Genomic DNA, 20,076 nt, shown 5'->3' on the forward strand with positions numbered 1-20,076 from the left:
TCACATTAGGTTGTGAATTACTTCATTCCAAACAAAACACGTAGTTGTTACGTGACTGAATATATAATTATTATTCTTTTGAATGAACTGAAAAATATTTAATTTTAACCTACTTATCAGGTGTACAGCAGTTTAGGTTTAGCAGTAAACTTACAAAAAATTAGGGAAATGGGATCCATTATAATTATAATTTACTAAAAAGTTAATGTAAGTACCTAATGTGTAATTAAAAACCATTTTCATATCTATTGCATTTTGGTATTATCGGATGATTAGAAAGGACTTTGTAAACCAAATTTAAAGTCTTAAGAAGTCTTTGTCAGTGAAATATTTGTTTTCTATTTCACAATCATTCACCACGTTGATAAAATGCTTTAATCTAAAATAGTTTTTATGATTTTTGAGTAACATTAAAATAAAACCGATTCTTACAAAATGTACAGACTATAATATTTTTGAAAGTATGACATATGTATAATTGGTCTTATGTTTTATAATTATTTGACCTAGTATTCGATTTTCAAAATAAAAACTTAAAAAAAAAAATATATTGTAATTTAAATAATTTTTAAATTGTGTTTTGAGACAATGTTTAAACCAATCGTACTTTATTCCCTTAATAATAGCATTCTATATAGTTTTTGTTATGCGTGATATTACTCTATGATTACCTATTCAAAAACATCAAGTTTTTTGCGTTAATGCGTTTTGTCTTTGTTGTGCGCGAAACAGAGATTGAGAGAAGACAGTGTGCAAACGTTCTCTTAATGGTTTTATTCATCACGCTTAGACAAGCTAATTTTATTTCACTATGTATAATATTCTACGTCAGTATAAATTAACAATTGATTGATTTTTTAATACTAACATTTTAAATATAACTGTTACTGTTATTTGTTAAAATTCATCAAAGTCATAATATTTTAGCTGGTATATCTTCCTATTATATAAAATAATGGTAAATACTATAAACGATATTATTTAAAACAATATATTTTTTACCATTCTTCATCGTTAGTATTATTTTATTATTATTATTTTTGAACGACAGTATACATTTTAAATTACGTATTCTGATGCAGATTACTTTTCGGAGTGGTTACTTTGATGTATAAAAATTGAATTTTGGGAAAGTAGCTAATTATTGGTTCTAATAATGTTTAAAGTTTAGATAAGGATGGTGGAGTGGCACATCTATGAGTATATGTTAAATGCAAAAGGTTGTTCAGCTACTCATCAGCTCTTAAGAAACTTTAAACACTGTTGTTTTATTGTATTCTTATATAATATATTATTCCACTCATGTTGTGTGTTTTATAGTGTAGGTAAACAAAGGGCGTGTGGGTGGTCCCATGAATTTATAATAAATAGATAAATTGCCGATAAACTTTTCGTTAGGAATTCGATTCTGTGATAGGTACACGTTGGGATTCAAAACGTTGAAAACTTGAGAGAAAAAACAATTTATAGTGATAACATAGTTTGGGTACCTAGTGAGAGTAAAGTATTTTTCTTCGAAATTCTCGTTTTATAAAGGGTCGAAAAAATGTATATTTCCAAAACATTAATCGTTTTTGAAATAGTCTGACAAGCGGGCGTTCTCCGACGTAAACGAATCTCTCAGTTTACTGGTGCCTGGAGGTATAGTATAACACGTGTATTCTATTTTGTAGGCATGTGTGTTTGTTATGGTGATCCCTGATGATGGAAGTCACGAGCTCTTAGGAACATAATACAGGTATATATAATATCTGTGTAAAGATCGTCGAGACTTATTTGTATGCATCCGTGAATCTATTGTCGATCTCCCGTATATACGCGCATAATACGAATATATGTATGCATATACGCAATACGCGAGTGTTTGTGTGTGTACGTTTTCTTTTTTTTTCCCCGATCCGATTTAAATATTTCATTCGGCCGCGACGACGTGAACACACACCCGTGTTAACCTCGTCGTCAACGGCCCGGAGAGATTTATTGCGTTTTTCCGCGTGCGCAATCCCCACTGCAATATATTGTGTATAGGTACCTCTACATGTATGTATATAGCATATAATGTATCTTATAATATATTATTATTATTATTATTATTACTAATGATATAGTGATGTCGAACATTTTCGAACAGTGGACACACTCATCGTTTAGCTTGTCTTCATATTTCATCCACGGATAATGATACAATGTTTATATAATTTATAATAATATAATCATCATACACATATTATATCGTTAATCGTATTATATTGTTCGAGTCAGTATTATATTTGGTGGTTAAGCGTATACTAATCGTTTGGTACGAATTTATTATAGTGATTATAATTATTAAAATTACAATACAGTTGTCGAAGTGGTTCGAAATTAGTATGATAGGGAATACACGATTTAAACTAAAAAAAAAGTAGAGCATGACAGTGCGTAATCTTCAAATTTTTACAACTGTATTATTTTTATATGATGGTTATATTATTGGGGTGAATATTTAAGTTCCTATATGAATAAATGAAACTAGAATTATTTCTTACGTCCAAACAAAACTGGTTTTACGTCAAAATCCGGCACTCTTAAACACATACTATTTGAACCTTATTCAGACTTTGGACTGATTATCTAAATGTAGTTTAGTTAACGGGGAATAGCCGTTTTCGACCAAACACGTACCTTCCTTTTTCGACCAAAACAAAAATGTATACAATAAATTTAAAATAAAATGTAGAATACAATTTAAAATATAAGAATATTTACATATTAACCCTTAAATGTTCACTAGGTGAAAAAAGCAACTGAAAATTTTAAAGTAAGGTTTTCTGGTTTATTTAAGGTCACTGATCTTAGAAAACATCGTCTTCTAAAAATTTGAATACTCAAATTTGAAATATGAGATGTATCTTATAGGACACAAAATCTTAAGGCCACTGTTTAACACGTGTATCCCTGAAGAGTGATGATACATAATCCATATTTCTTATTACTTAATTCTATAAATTATACGACGATCTATAATATATGGGCGGTTCCATTTTCCTCCAAAAACGAGATACCATTTTCCTGCACAAAAAAAAGGGTTGGTTTCCATTTTCCTCCACATTATTTTCGACTAAAGTTGTGTCTATTTTCCTCCAATATTTTAGTTGTAGTATTAGTGTATTGCGTTCTGTTTTATAAATATAGAGTAAAGCTAGGATCACATTTTGCGCTTATCGGTTAATGATTACACACTTATTTTATTTATATTGAACATAATACCTGACAATTTTTTTTTTTTTGCTATGTATAAATTATTTATAGGTACCTATTAACTATTTTATTATTTTATTTATATTAAACATGACCTGACAAAAAATTTTTTTTTCTATGCTATAAATAAATTATTTATATTACCTACTTTATTATTTATTGGAGAAAAATGGTCTGTGGAGGAAAACGGTATCTCGTTTTTGGAGGAAAATGGATACGGCCTAATATATTGATGATCTAAAAATCAATTTAGGGGTTTTTTTAAAAAAAACCTTTTATTATAATTATAAATTTATAACATTGGTACATTATACTTATATGTAATAACAGAAAACAAATTAACCTTTTTTCAGTCTTTAGTTGCAAAACATAAGTAACATAATACATTAAAATAAAATAAAATACATAAAAAATATTATTAAATGTGTTTACATAATTGTAAATATAAAAACATTGATAACATAATACTTATATGTCATAACAGAAAATATATTAACATGTTTTACAGCCTTCAGTTGCAAACTAAAATTATTATTTATAGTGAAATGTTTTAATATTATTGTTTGTGTTAATATGTCATAATATGTATAATATTATATAAAAAACAATTCTTGTCAATAATGTTTATAATTATAATATATGTACATGTATATAAAAAAAAACTAGTAGGTATATAATTGTTATAAAAAAATGACGAATATTAGTAATAGTAATAAATATTATATGTTATACATATAGAAAATTATTAAAATTATAATTTGCCTAAAATGTTATAAAATGAAATATAGAAAGTTATTGTAAAAATACCTATATATTAACATATTTTTTATATAAATATTATAGTTAATGGTTATTGAAAAAAATTGTATATCATTATTTTATTATTTTGAATTTATTATATAAATTGTTGTCTCTGTCGAAAAGGGAATCGACCAATTTTAAATTTGGTCGAAAAGTGATTTGGTCGTAAAGGAAAGGGTACGATTCTGGTCGAAAAGTGAATAGGCCGAAAAGGAAGGGTACGGTTTTGGTCGAAAACGGACTCGCCCGTTTTACGTACAAACTTCTCTAATCCGATTATTATCAATCGACGAGAATCTATATACCTACCAACCTTACTTATTAACTGAACTCAAAAAACTGACCGTCAATACTGTTTCGTATTCACATAGGTAATACAATGTTATAAATCCATAAGTATTACTGTAGATGAGAATTGTTAAGATAGTGCCATAATGGTTTACATGTGTAGTGTGTACATTTGCAGTACATACAAAAAGTTAATGCATTTAATTTTATCATCATGTTGGAACTTATGTATGGGTGTGATTTTATTCGCGTAGAAACTTACTGTTATATGTTTACTTACTACGTTTCGTGTGAAAACTTAACGAACCTCTATAATTTAAGTATAGACACTATTAAACAGATAATATTTATATACGAGTACATATATATATATATAAATGTCTTTGGATCAATATCAGTTAAAGTATAGCTAGTAATTCTAAAGATGTTTTGTTTATAAAAGTTAATCTTTCAAAGTAGCATTGATTGCACAGGGGTGAAATAAACCACAATTATATACGTATAAAGTTATGAACATAATATACAAACACATCTTAAAGATAAATTTTGCTTTTGATGTTAATGGAAATTGATCACGAAATAAATATTAATTATAAATTTATAAACACGTTTCTTAAAAGCATACATATTAAAATAATGTTGTGTTTTATATACTTATACATTATACAAGATAGTAAAATCTTAATTTTATACAGATAAATGAGTGAAAGGCTGAGGCTGAGACGTTCCCTTGGTATATGTTATCAATACGATGGAAACGTTAAAAAAAAGTGATTCTGTATATATTTAAAACAAAAATGTTCTATGGGCGAGTGGCTTAAATACCTCAACTGCTTACTACAAAATAACGAAAAATGTATAAAAGGAAACACGTGAAACGATGTTTCGTGAAAATGAAAAAGTACAAAAGGAAATCTTTAATGTAACCGTAGCGACCAAGAATGTCGTCGATATACGTATACTTCAAACGATAGTACAAACGCATTTCGACGGAGCGCAAAGGATTAAGAACGATAGGTATAGGAAACGCCAAGAAACTTCCTGCTCCCGTAAACTCCAATGTGGGTCGAAATATCGCCACCGGAGAAAAAAACTTTATATAAAACGTAAAAACATTAAGAACCCGTATTAGGAAGATCAGGACTTGTAATAGTTGAGCCCAATGCTTAAATTTGAGGGAGACTTGGGTGGGACATTTAGTATCCATTCTATTTAAAATGCTCATCGAATCCATAATCCTTATAATATATTTCATATTTTTGCTGTCTTTTTTATTTATTTCAAATTCAAGCATTGATTGCGCCTCCAGATTATATATTAATGTGAACAGTACCTACCTATATACATATTATTATGCTTAAAAGGCAAATAAATTTATATTGTTATTTACAGTAGTTAGTTGTTTCCGAGTTATAATACAACTTCACAGCGGATTAGAAATAAAGGGTGATTTAAGTGCGGATGTTCCACACCAGTGTTATTATTTTAAAGGCCAAAGGTATTAAATACCAATTCGAAGAATTTCACAGGGGGTCTCCTCGTCTTTACGGTTATTGCTCGATTATAAAATTATGTAGAAATGTCGTTCAAGTGTGTTTTCGCAGATTGGCTCTAATATGAAATTAATGATTTATAGGTTATGCAGAAGAGCGATTTTGGAGCCAATTTTCACTTAAAATTTACATTATTTAGTTTAATAAAATTCAATGATAATTTAGCGTTGGTAATGTATATGATAAAATAATATTATACCAGTTTTATAATGTTTAGCACATATTTTTTAAACTATTCGTTTAACTGTTCTGACTTAAGACAGACCCAATTTTTACTATTTACATTATATATGTTATGCTGTATTTGCATTCCCTGAAGTCATACAAAAATAAATTATAATGGCTCAATAATCCGGATGAGAAAAATAGTTTTGTTTGCGCTATGTTATTCCTATTTCTGGTATATATTGTGTATTCAAAGTGATCCTTTTATAGTTTTATTTAAAGGACATGCATTACGATATATTACGAAATTGTTGTAAAACGTTTTATTATAACTTATACAATTTATTTCTAGGTATGTCATTATAATTTTTTAAGTTTTACTTTTCTAAATGAATTTAAATTATTTACATTTCATTCAGAAGCAAAATTTTTCCAAGTATTTCGATTTATAAAATTTGAATCGAATTTCGTACGATTTTAGATGAGTGTGCAGTCGATTTTCTAACCATTTAACTTAATTATTAACTGCTCGTTTAAATTATTTACGTTTGTATAAATATTTTACTATTTTGTTGAGTATAGGTAGAACTTTGTGTTATATTACGAGATACCTCTTTGTTGCTACATGGAAACTCGTTATTCGACCGAACCCTTTGACTTTAAACCGATGACTACAGCACGTATCCAACTTTTAGGAGAAGCGCTCGTAACTTTGCTATTATACTTACTCCCGGAAAATTCCAGAATGAACATTGAAAACCGTTTAGGGCCGTTTAAAATAAACATAACATTATACATTTCTTTGATGTGTTTTTTTTTCGATGGTTTTCGATTTAATAGCTTATCCGTACTACATACTGATTTTATACAATGTGTGGATGAAGACTCGCTCAGAGTTTTCCATTGTGTTACATTACATGGTCTTTATTTAACAACATTAAAAAATAAGTAGGTATCGAAAACATAAAACATGAAAAATTTAAAATGGATGTGTGATCTTAAATTTTGGGATGTAGTTATGTTGTTTTATGAAACTCCTGTTTTAATCAAACACAATTTAATTAAACTTAAAACTTTATTAAATAGTGTGTATTAATTAATTGCCTCATTTAACTTTAATCTTTTTCATTATACTTGCAAATATGAGCTTCTAGAACTTGGGTAATGTCGGCCTTCTCGATTTTTCAATATAATATCCTACACTTTTGTTTTTCTCAGAACATAATATTATTTAATTCAATTTTGATTTAATAATAGTTGTGAATTAATTTTGTATGATTTCTACCTGCATTTACCTATTTATTACTGTCTTTGGCTTGGGGAAATTGTAAATTTTATGATGTATCTATATATTTTATAAAAAAAGATATAAATAGATTTTATCAATCATTATGGAGTATTTTGATTTAGCTAGTATTTTGATGGGTAGGTACAGATTGTTACGGAACAACTTTCGTACAGAAAAACAATTTAATAGGTACAATGGTACAAATTAAATTACTTCACCGTATTCGTTTCGTAAAACGTCGTTAGTGTAGTGTTATAATACGCCATGCATAAAAAAATGAATTGTTTCGTTTTGTGAAATTTCTACACAATTCATCTAAGTGGACTAGAACGTCGAGTGGACGCGACATTACAAGAAATACATAATAATATGCAATATGTATGATGTTATTATATTTCATACGATATATTATAATTCACTATGGCTATTGCTGCATTTAGTTTTTCAGTTTATTATGTTTATATTATATAATTTGTATTACTATTATTATTATATTGATTCAGACATTTCGGTCGTTCATATTCGTACTTTCAAGTTGAGGGGCGTCATTTGGGGGGTGGCAGGGTGTGCGGTTGCACCCCTTACTTTTAGAATGTTACAATTGGCCTGCGCCTTGCTGAAGCCTAAAATAATGTACGAGCCACGAATGCGCAATTATTTATATGATTAAAATTAAATTGTAATAACCGGTCTATAATTTATGGAAATAATTGAATGCAGGATAATATACATATACGTATGTACCTATATCTATTTTTATATGGCCTGGTGAAATTTCAAAATGGCCTGCTTGAAACTTCGCACACCCGAAAAAAAACCTGAAATGACGCCCCTGCTTTCAACTCACATCATGTATTACTATAAGTTTCATATATCAGTATATCAGTAAAACACACGTCTTATGCTGACTTGGTGCAATAACACAACTACGTTTTTTTTCCTAAGTAGGCAACGGCTTATCATGTAAATTCGATAAACATCTCATAAAAACCATAAATAATGCATATACGTTTTCCGACAAGTTTCCGACGTGTGTATAATGTTCCACATAAAAAATAATAATAACACATAAGCTCTACGCGTTAACAAGAATAAACATGAAAAGTTGATCCAAAAGGCTATCATAATAACAATAATAATGCGTTTTTGTAAGGGCAGGTAAAATTTACATGAAACCCAAGTTTGTGTTTTACATTAAATATAGTAACTATTTTTTTTACATAGGTATAATTCGTGATCAAAGTTGTTCTATGCTAGGTATTTTGGCTATCAATATATTATAAGCAGATAGATTGTTAAAAAATAGTAAACCACTTATTTGTCGAAGAAAATCATTACCATTCATCGAATTTTATTTTACATAATTTGAAGTTATTCCAAAACAATGTTGTATAATATATCATGATATGTATGTTTTACCTTATGGAATATTTTGTACTAAATTAAATGCTTCTGTCTTCAATTTCGAACATGGTTAAAAATGATTCAAACATTAAATATTGATAAATTTAAATAATTTAATAATACACATATTTTTACAAAAATGTTTGTTTTTAAAACAAATTCCTTCTACCTAGTACATTTATAATTTTTTAGATGATAAATGTTTGCAATTTAAAAAATCGTTGTTCAGTATTATACGCCATTATAACGTGCGTATTATATTACGCGATGTTGAACGATATTTATCATAATTATTTTTGTTTAAACTAGATGTTACATAAATAACGATCAACAATAACGGGTTACTTAATGAATTGATTAAAAATATAAATCAACTTGGAATAATAATTGCATGCACGCAGGATTAGAGGCCTACTCGATTCCCAAATCTAAGTTATAATAACTTTTTTTTAGTTATTATTATTATTATTTTTTTTTTTATGTAAGTGTAGCATTTTAGCGAGGCGCCAAAATATGTGTATTTTTAATAGGTGTATACCTAACTATATATGGTGGGAAAATCACAATGCAGTTAAGTTATGCGTATTATAAAACAGTAATTCTCAACTAGGGAGTAGAGTCCACCTCGGTGGTCGACAATTAATTATACTGTGTCACCAACAATAATTGATGATGCACTTATATATATATATAAGAAATAAAATGTGTCGTCAACAAATTTAATAAGTATCTCATTTGAGCGATGATCACTTTAAAAAGGTTGATAATCACTATTATATTATTTACTGAATAAGACTGTTGATATTCTTCAAACCTAATAAAAATAATGGAGAGGCTGCTGTAAAATAATAATGATTTGTCACTACACGTGGGTTTACGTTTTCAATTCGGATATTTACTGGAGGTCTATTGAAAAACAAGAAACGTAAGTTTCTCGTTGCGAATATCAAATCGTTAGAAGTTTTAAGATCTTGTGAACACCGGGATGCATAACATAATATTATTACGGTCGTTTGGTTTCGAGATTTGTTCTGGAAAATGCAACTTATACACGGTGAAATTCGTTGTATTTGCCTCACTCTTTTGACTATAAATTGTTCAATGGAAGCAGTGTATACATCGATTTACTTTCGAAAAAACAAATAAACATCAAAGACGTATGTAAATGTTTATCCTTACAAATAAGAAATCAAAAACTTAACTGTAATGTTATATTTTGTCACTGTCAAAACCAACTCGTTGCGTATTGTATCGATTTTTATTACGATTAAATAATTACACTTTTTTTTTTCTTAAATTAAAAATTGCTAAAGCACAAGACATTTTGTCAGTAAATATTATTTACGAAAAAAAAAACTGAGCAATTTAGTAAATCCCTGAGTAAAAATATCGTTGTGTATTCATGTCCAAAACATGTGGCTTATATATATATTTTTTTTATGTATCCTATTCAGTTAATGTTATGTGATTTGTAGAAAGATTTAAATTAAAATTTCACCGTAAAATGTTGAAGATCTAAACCAATTTTATTATAGAATAATATTATGCAGCATACGCCTATTGCGTTTAAACGATATGCTAATGATATTGCGCACAGGTAAGTGGTGACTCCGGCCAACTAAATGTATAGAGTCTGGAAAGTTTGTTAGGTAACAATATAAGTTTGCAATATTATAATATGATAAATTCGCGGCGACACAACATCTTGGATTTTTCAAAAACTCGTTGAATTTCGATGTCCAAGAGATTTCGAGGAATTATCGTTTGATGTTCGTCTCTATTCTCGGTTCGTTTAAAAACTTTTCAAAGTATAATTTTATTTGTGGACGGTCGTTCGCTTATTCAAGCGAGCTATGAAGACTGCAATAAAAATTTTATTTGAGATGGCGTAATCAGACAATATTATAATTTATGAAATATATTGAATGCTACTTACAAGTTGGACTTACTACCACCCTCTGTTGAACGATAGGACTAGTTATATTATTAAATATTGCATCCGGGCTACATCATGCATAATATTATGTTAATCATATCATCGTGGTCATTTATGATGATATCTATCAAAGAACATTAACCGATTTCAGTGAAAAAAAATGGGCAAACGTAAATTGCGCCCAACGAAAGGAAATAGTTGTAAATTGCGCCCGGTATTTTTCAGGTACAAATTTCTGCATAGTAAATTGCGCCCAATAGAAGTATTATTTTTTTGATAGTCATTTAGCATTACCCAGAGGAAATTAAATGTTAATAATAAAAAATACAGTTATAAGTTATCTGCATATAGTAATGAGACATCATCTTCACATATTCAGCCCTAACCTAACCTAACGTTCGGCTTATCCACCAATAAATGAACAACAGTATTTTTAAAATACACATAATGGGTAACGATGAATTCAAGATAGTACATACTATGGGCGCAATTTACTATACCCGTTTTAGACCCCGAAAAATCCTGGGCGCAATTCACTATAGTATTTTTACTACCTACTTAATGTGGGTACAATTTACAAGTGCCCAAAAATATCATATTATAATACTCTGTCATAGTATGTTATTTAGATAATTTTATTTGTGTTTTAAATTTCATAAAAAACACGTACAATAAGAATTTGTAGAAATTATTATTTCGGTATCTATATAGTCATCACTCTTCGCAGTCATCACAGTCACCTACAGTTCATAAAAAATCACAATTAAGTTAATATTTTTTCTGTATTGCCTGATTAAGATTTTTAAGGCTGAGACATCCATTTAAAAACTGTCTGAAAATGTCAAAAAAAAAAAAACCATAGTTTTAAGTTAAAAAAATTAATCTTGGAAAGCAACACTTTACAATAATCAAATATACAATATAAGTAATAAATGTACAATCCTGGTGATAATATTGCATAAGTTTATTCTGAAATTAATGGACTATAGTGACCCTCTAAATATTGTTATTAATAAATCGCTTTTGCTGAGCGTCACGAAAAATTTCAATCGTGATTTTTATCCGTCTAATTTCTATTTATTTGTGGGATTTTCTCATACACAGGCTTTTCACAAACAGCAATTCTGTGGGACAAAACACGGAATAGGCCCGAAATATTATAATACAATTATTGCCTACAAAAATATGATCAGAATTTATGGTATGCGATTTTATGATGACCAGATGGACCACAGACTACTAGATATCTATGACACTCCGTATGCACCCACTTAAATAATAATTGGTCTCAAGTTGAATAGATGTTATTTTATTTTATTGTTAGTAATTTCTGATTATTTTGGAATAATATTTTATTATGTTCAGCAAAACATGTTGTATTTCATCAATATAAGTACCTCTTCATTGTGGGTTATCTCGGCACTAAAAGCGGACACATCGCCTCGTCCTCCCCCTTGTATCCTGAAAGTTTATTGTGAATATAATTCGACCGATTGTCTTGAACTACTGATTTCACCTAGACAAATCAAAACTCAGGCTTTACCCTTCTAACTTTCGACTTCTGCGCACATTTTGAATGTCTTATTACTTTTGTTTCACTTAAACTGGTATAAAATTATTCATGTTATTAACACAATGATGTATACATTTTTCAACTAAAATATATTATTTTTTCCACAACAATAGCGACGGGCATTAGGCATAGACATTCAAACACTTCGTTAGCGTCGAACATTTTTCATTTCATATATAATATAATATCATAAAATATATGATAATTTATATGGGTTCGCACGCCTCGCCACAAAACGACGGGGTTCATGCTAACGTTCGCGATTCGAATACGGTGCTATATAAACGTATAATGTGATGTTATAAATATTAAATAAAGATAGTAATAATAGTTACGCGCGGCCTGGTGTATTAAAATATGTGAAAAAAAAACTTAAAATATTAGACTTTCAAACGCTTATAAATATGCAAGCAATAAAATTAAAATCTTTTTATTAAATTATTAGCAAATAATTTGTAAATATATTTATATATATGTATATTTATTATTGTTATATCAGCAATGTGCTGATAAAATCAAATTATGTAAACCTACCTAGTTATACAAATTATTATTAGTATGCAATTGTACGGATTTATTTAAATAAATACGGTTGTATAATACATATATATATATATAAGCAAAATCTAATGTAATAGTATAAATGTCGTGTAATATAATATTGTTTTGAATTAAAAATATGTTATTCTGAGACATGTACTCGTATATGTGGATAAACTAACTATATAGGTAGTTACAAATAATATGTATTGATATCAGATTTTAAAATTTAAAACTATTTACTTCGGTTATCTCGTAGCTCGAATATACAAAAACACTTGTTTTTTCGTTAGATAATTGTGCATATTTTGGTAAATATTTAAATTAGAGAAAATCTGCCATCAACCCAGTTTTAGATTCTGAACAGATTGATGAATGTATGGATCTTACAATGATGTGTGTGTGTGTTTTTTTTGTGTCTGTGTACAGCAAAACTAGTCGAAATAATACTCCAATTTCAAACTTTGGGGGTGGTTTCCGATGTAAAAGTGAAGATCCTTGGTGCATTATAGAGGTCAAAAGTAAACATTTTCCACCATTTTTCAAAAAAATCGAGAAAAACAAAGAAAAAATGACAGAAAAACGGGAATTTTTACGCAAAATCAGTTTTCGACCAAATCGATTTTTTTATATGGTTGTAATTCAAAAAATAATCACTGTAAATACTTGAAATTCTCACCAAATGATTATGTGTTATCTATATACAGTTTAATTTTCAAAAATTCTTGGCTTTTTTTTAGTTATTTATAGACCACTGAAATTTTCGATTTTTATGAGAATTTTTTTGAAGTGTCGGTAAAAATTTAATACAATCCTTTTAGTTAAGGATCCTTATAAGTTGTTCTTATTGTAGCTAAAAAACAAATATCATACGATGACACAAAAAAATGCATTAAAATAATCACCAACGGCAAATGGCAAAACATCTGATTCAAACAAAATACCAAACTCAATGAAATCAAAGGTGACACTACCCAATGGTATAACCCCTCACTCAAAAGAAAAGAAGAAACAGTAATATAAGACTACGTATAGGACACACTAGAATCACACACGGTTTCCTCATGGTCAAAGAGGAACCCCCAATCTGCACAACCTGCGGAACAAATCTCACTGTCAAGCACATCATATCGGACTGCATAAAGTATAATTAAGAAAGGATCAAACACGGGTATCACACAACCTCGATGCAGCCCTTGGAGCCAATCACCAACTCAACGCAGATTTAATTAACTTTCTCAAGCAAACCAATATTTATAACCAAATCATGTAAGCAACCGTAATGTAAAAAATAAAATACCTAATGGCCTTTGTTGCCGAAGTCGTAAACGATCAATAAAAATAAAAAAAAATTAAAAATCGTTTGTCACGATTTTTTTATAAGCGTTTATAGTTCAAATTTTTAAGAAATCTGTCGAAAACGCGATAATTTGCAAGTAATTTTGAAGTTGAAAAATCATAAAAATGTTTGTGTTTATAACTAAGGATTAAAAATACAACACTAAGTTTTATGTAAGTTTTCCTCCTCCAATTAGCTATAGAGAACTCGAAGCATCATTATAGGAAAAATTTTAAGTGCGTTTGAAATTTAAATTTCTACGAAATAGCGTAACGATAATAATTTATCCTCAAATGATTTTAAATATTTGTTATTATTCAAAAAGTATAAATCCTAGATACTTGAAAATTTTACCAGTTATTTAGATCGGCATTTTCTTTACATGATTTAATTTTGTGAAAAAAAATGACTTTTTTTGAGATATTTATAGACAACTGAAATTTTCAATTTTTCTGATAATTTTTTTTTGAAATGTCGATAAAATTTTTTTGGCCCAAACAAAATACTTGAAAATTTAATACAAAATTCCTCATAAGTTATTCGTATAGCAATTAAAAAATGATAAGAATACATAAGCACAATTTTTTTTTATTAGCATTTGAAGTTCAAACATTGACAAAAATTCGTCAAAACCATGAATATTTGCAAATTATTTTTTAGTTCAAAATTCATAATATTGTTTGTATTTATATCTAAGGTTAAAAAATTTAACACTAAGTTTTCCATAAGTTTTGCTTCAAATAGTTATAAAGAAAATTTGATGCGTCATTATAGGAAAAATGTTTTGGGCGTTTGAGTTTTAAATTTTTATGAAATCACGTAATGATAACGACTTATCCTCAAACCAGGTATATGTATATCTATGATAATATAAGGTATTATAAATTATGATAACTACATGCAATGTTTTTGTAAAAATTGATTAACCATGCCTTATGCAAAATGCGTCTTAATTGAAAAATAAAATATTTGTTTAAAAATAGAATATATGACAATATATAAATATAATATATCCTAGACTGACAAATCATCTCCGTTCAGAATCGGTTTTCGTATACAATGATACCTATATCATTGCATTCAAATCTAACCTACCCTAGTCAGAGGTCCACCCCACCACCTTATGTACAGTATAGAGCCACATCCACTTACTCGCTTTTTTTGACATGCACTTTTATCATTCAAACATAATTTAAAGATAAAAAACAAATTTATAAGTTTAAACCGTAAACCAAAAAATGGTAGACACCTTCCATTATAAAAATCACATCATATAATTTACTAAAATATATAAGGTCAGACAAACAGACAAAGACAATGAAATTATACTATCTAAATCTAACGACATGGAACTCATAAGTTGCCTAAACCGTATACTTGAAACTTAAATCGTGTTAAAAACAATGTTTTAACTTCAAAAGGTATCTGCAATATCATTATGTTGCTGTTATTACTTTAAAAAAAAAAATAGTTTGGCTAAGTTTTTTTTTTACAAATACTGTATTATCGGTAACGTCTCTCTTCATATTTTTCTCTATATCTTCGCCCACGTGTCATACATATATTATATTATAAAAATTATAAATTGGTAATGAATATATTGCACCCATTAATTATTATAGTATGCTGATATAAAATGTATAATATTCAATAGCTTTATGATTATGCACCACACTACATGTCTCTAAAAACTATGTATCGTATTCATCAATCGATTGCGTGGTTGGTATTATGTTATTACAATATGGCGCTATGCATGTGCAATAAATCGACGTGTCTGTGTAGCGTATAGCTATACATACGTATTTTTGTGTATATTGTTATTAAATCGGTGCTGTAATAAATATTACACCTATCGTGCAAGTCTTATCCGGATTTGCATTTCGTTGCGTGTCGAGTGTCGGTTTCTGATTCCGACAACACAACGAGCGTTACTCATTTTCACACTATTTTCTTTTCGAAATACGACTTATTCGCACGATATCCTCTTGGACAACGGTGTTATCATGTATTTATGTGTACGTAACCCACCAAGTGAGTGTGTGGTGCACAATGCACGCATGCGGTGTATATCGTATCTGCAGATAGGTTTTTAATACATAATATTTCTGTAAAATAAAACTACTTTTAAATAAAAATTTATTATGATGTAAGTCAAGAGAAATGTTTATCGGAGAAACGCGTAATGTGAAGTGAGCTTCATATCTTCCACTACGGTTAGTTTACATATTATTACAATAATATTTAAGCCTAATGTTTTGCTCTCAAGCAGTAAAATCGCCTTTTAGAAAAGTAATTAAACTTAAATTTTATACTTCAATAATATTTTCTATGGTAGGAACATTGACACTGGTGGAAGCGGGTGGAATAAAATGGGAAAAATTCTCAGTGTTTTTCTTAATAATTCGGAAAAAACAAAAAAATAATCATGGATAATACTGTTATTTGTGTCTGTCATCACGTTTTGGGGCAGTAAATCGGGATAAATAAACTAAAAATTAAGGGGAAAACGGGGAATTTTACGCACAATTAGTTTTCGACAAAAGATTTTGGTTTTTGATGTAACTTTAAAACAAATTACATGAAATTTTCACCGAATGTTTATGCAATTATAATTTGATCCACCATACAATTTTTAAAAATTTTCGACTCAAGTTGAACTTCATAGGTATTTGCAATTTTCGATCATTATTAGTTTTTTTTAAAATTAATATCGATAAAAACTTATTTGTTGGGTAGAAAAGCTTGAAAATTTAATACAAAGCTTCTAACACATTGTAACAATAGCAGTTGAAAAATATTAAAAAATATTCATTTACCCGAGCAGGGGAAAAATAAAATAAATATTTAGTCACGATTTTTTTTAGCATTCGATGTTTGAATTTTGACAACATACGTAAAAATCACGAAAATTCGCAAATTTATTATTTTATGCTAGAAATTCATAAAAAAAATGTATTATTGAATCTAAAATTTGAAAATTTCAATAATATATAATATATCCTAGACAAATAAACCCTCTCCGCTTATAATAGTTTTTAGTATACAATGATATAATTTCATTGAATTTAAATTTCACTCCAACCATTACAGTAACCCGGTTGTAACCTACTGTACAGCAAAAAGACATCCACGACTTGCCCGCTTTTTTAATATTATTTTGTTTATTAAATGGTTACTATTTGTTATACAATTATTAATTAGATATGAGGTAGCAATTTTAAAAATCTTTTCGCCTTTACAAACATGTTGGTCCTGTGTTGTCAATTAAATCTAATCGATCATAAATTCATAAGCATAAAAGTATATTGTTACCAAATAGTTTTACGAATAAGAAATAAATGTTAAATACATTATTAATAAATAGAAGCAGCCTGCCGTTACTCCGACAAAAAAATGGAAAAGAAAAATTACACATGCAATGTCTGCGACGAATCTTTCTACCAAGGTGGACAATTGACAATACATCGAAGCACACACACTGTTCAAAAACCGTACAAGTGCGATATATGTGACAAATCATTCAGTAAAAGAAGCAATTTGATAAAACATCGACGCACACACACTGGTGAAAAACCGTACGTGTGCGATGTGTGTGACAAATCATTCAATCAAAGAAGCAATTCGATAAAACATCGACGCACACACACTGTTGAAAAACCGTACGTATGCGATGTGTGTGACAAATCGTTCTCCATAAACTCCAGTTTGACGAAACATAAACATACCCACATGGTACTCTGATTGGTTAGATCAAAGATCCAAGATCCAAGGATCATAATAATCAAATAGGATAAATCATTTTAACGTATAATGTTTGGACTGATAATACCTATATATTAATAATGTATGTTATAATTTATGGTGAATATATTATTGAACATTCTGTTTATTTATTATTTGTTATATTTTTTAAATATATGAAGATAATTCATACAAGTTTGTCTTGCAATATATAAATTAACATCTTAATACATAATAATCTAACAATAGCTTATCAGATACCATTTCTTATTATCACATCTCCCTTTTCTATTTTCCTTAAAATAAAAAATTGAATTATTGTCACTAAATAATTTCATACATGCTTTTTTAACATATTGGTATTCTCAAAAATAAGCTCCATGTTGTGATAATACAAATATATTATTTACTTAACTTAATAGGGTATAATAATATATATAAACATTTTTAATATTTAAATTAGAACGTAATCTTTAAGTCTATTTTTTTAGATTTGACTACTTTTCTGCCTATCCTGGTTTTATATTCATTTTTGATTTGTTAGTCTAGAGATTTTGTTGTAATGTTCTATAATACTCGACTTGCAAGACTCTTCTTTTTAATCCACTGTGTTATTCTGTCTACAGTCTACCTATTCTTAGTTTCTTATGAAAGCTGATAGTCCTCCTTGACGACCTGCCATATTTGTCTTATACTAAAAGGATATGCGGAGTTATTAAGTTTTTTAATTTATTGTTCCTTCATAACAATTTTTGTGAACATATCCTGAATATAAATTTGTTGACTCTCCCCAATAGAACTAATATTTTTATTTGCGCCTCTGTTATAGTACAGAACTTGTATATTTTTTAATATTTTAATAATTTTTTATATGAAATGTGGGAATAAAACTACGCTCGTTGCAGAGGCTCATATTAAACACATAGTGCGTTTCCATTTAAACATAATATATAATATTGTTCGAAAATAATTTGAAATGATAATTAATACAAGACCAAAAATCAATAAAAATATATCCTGATTCCTGAATTATGGCTGCTAAATAATTTAAGGTATTTTGAGTTACATTCTAAAAACTTGATCTAAAAATAATTGATTTTAGATTCTGAACGGAGTGATGAATGTATTGATTTTACAATTATGTAAATTACGTAAACGTGATACCATATAACCTATAATGGCGCGAGTAGTACCAGTGCGACACATTTCGTATACTTCTACGCATGATATATTTTGACATATTTTATGATTCTTATAATAATATGTTGCATTATACCTAGTCATCAATACATTTGTTGTCATAATAATAATTATAATTATAATACTTCAGAATGATAAATGGTCGTAACAAAGCCATTATTAAAATGTTTTAATCTGTAGTTTTGAAATGGATGACGGTACAAAATTTGGGCATTGCATTTCAAAATTTTACAAAAATGGTAATACGATAAAATGTATTCTTGTTTATTATAGTTGGATATACCTAGGTTTATCATTATAATCGAGTATCTAGAACATTTTGGACCAAACAAAAATAAATAAACATCTTATTTGCAAGTTGGGTTATCTGTTTAGGACACGATGTCCTATAAGTATTTTATACTAGGACCGTCGCGCGTCGTTTCACATCACTTCAAAGTCGTAAAGGTTTCGCTGCTGTATAGAATCGTTAAAAAAAAAACATAACAAAAAAAATTAGGAATCTTCCTATTGATAAATAATATATTTACCATCCTCATTTATGGTCTCGTCAGTCGTCCGCGATGGTGAAAGTATATAATATATTAATATATGAATGATGAATATACAAGGTGTAACAGAGAGAATTGACTTTTGGATTAACTTTTTTTGACAGTAGTATTTTTATTTTATTTTATTTTTCATTTTTTGTTAATTAAGTGAACCTAGCGCTACATGTATAGTACATTTTTTTATGTTTTATTTTTTAGTACTGAAAATAAAAAAAATTTATTTGTTTAAAAAAAATGTTGGATAAATTCAAAATAGCCTATTTTTGAATCTGATTATAAGAACAATTTTGATGGTAAAAAGATTTATCTAAGTCAAGCAGTTCATTTTTAGATTTTTTTTTAAAACTCAATATTTTTTTGGTTAAATTAATTTGGAACGCAATAACTTTTTAAAAATATGATTTTTGAGAATTAGCTGACATGAGTATATTTCTTAAAATATTTTTTCATCATA

At 28.2% G+C, this 20,076-nt stretch overlaps 2 protein-coding genes across 3 annotated transcripts in view; both read left to right on the forward strand.

Annotated features, from left to right (window-relative positions):
- The window catches only part of LOC149061458 (uncharacterized), an 86,601-nt gene extending 68,730 nt beyond the window's left edge, over window positions 1-17,871 (forward strand). The window contains exon 3 of the mRNA XM_089220855.1: window positions 17,615-17,871. Within this exon, the coding sequence (XP_089076981.1) occupies window positions 17,615-17,871 (257 nt within the window). The remainder of the gene's footprint in view (window positions 1-17,614) is intronic.
- LOC107169051 (pseudouridylate synthase RPUSD2-like) overlaps window positions 1-20,076 on the forward strand; it is a 530,147-nt gene that overhangs the window by 226,612 nt on the left and 283,459 nt on the right. The window lies entirely within an intron of this gene.

This window comes from Diuraphis noxia, unplaced genomic scaffold, assembly GCF_037042655.1.
Source record: "Diuraphis noxia isolate RWA-SAM2 unplaced genomic scaffold, SU_Dnox_SAM2 contig0001, whole genome shotgun sequence".
NCBI classification, from domain to species: Eukaryota; Metazoa; Arthropoda; class Insecta; order Hemiptera; family Aphididae; genus Diuraphis; species Diuraphis noxia.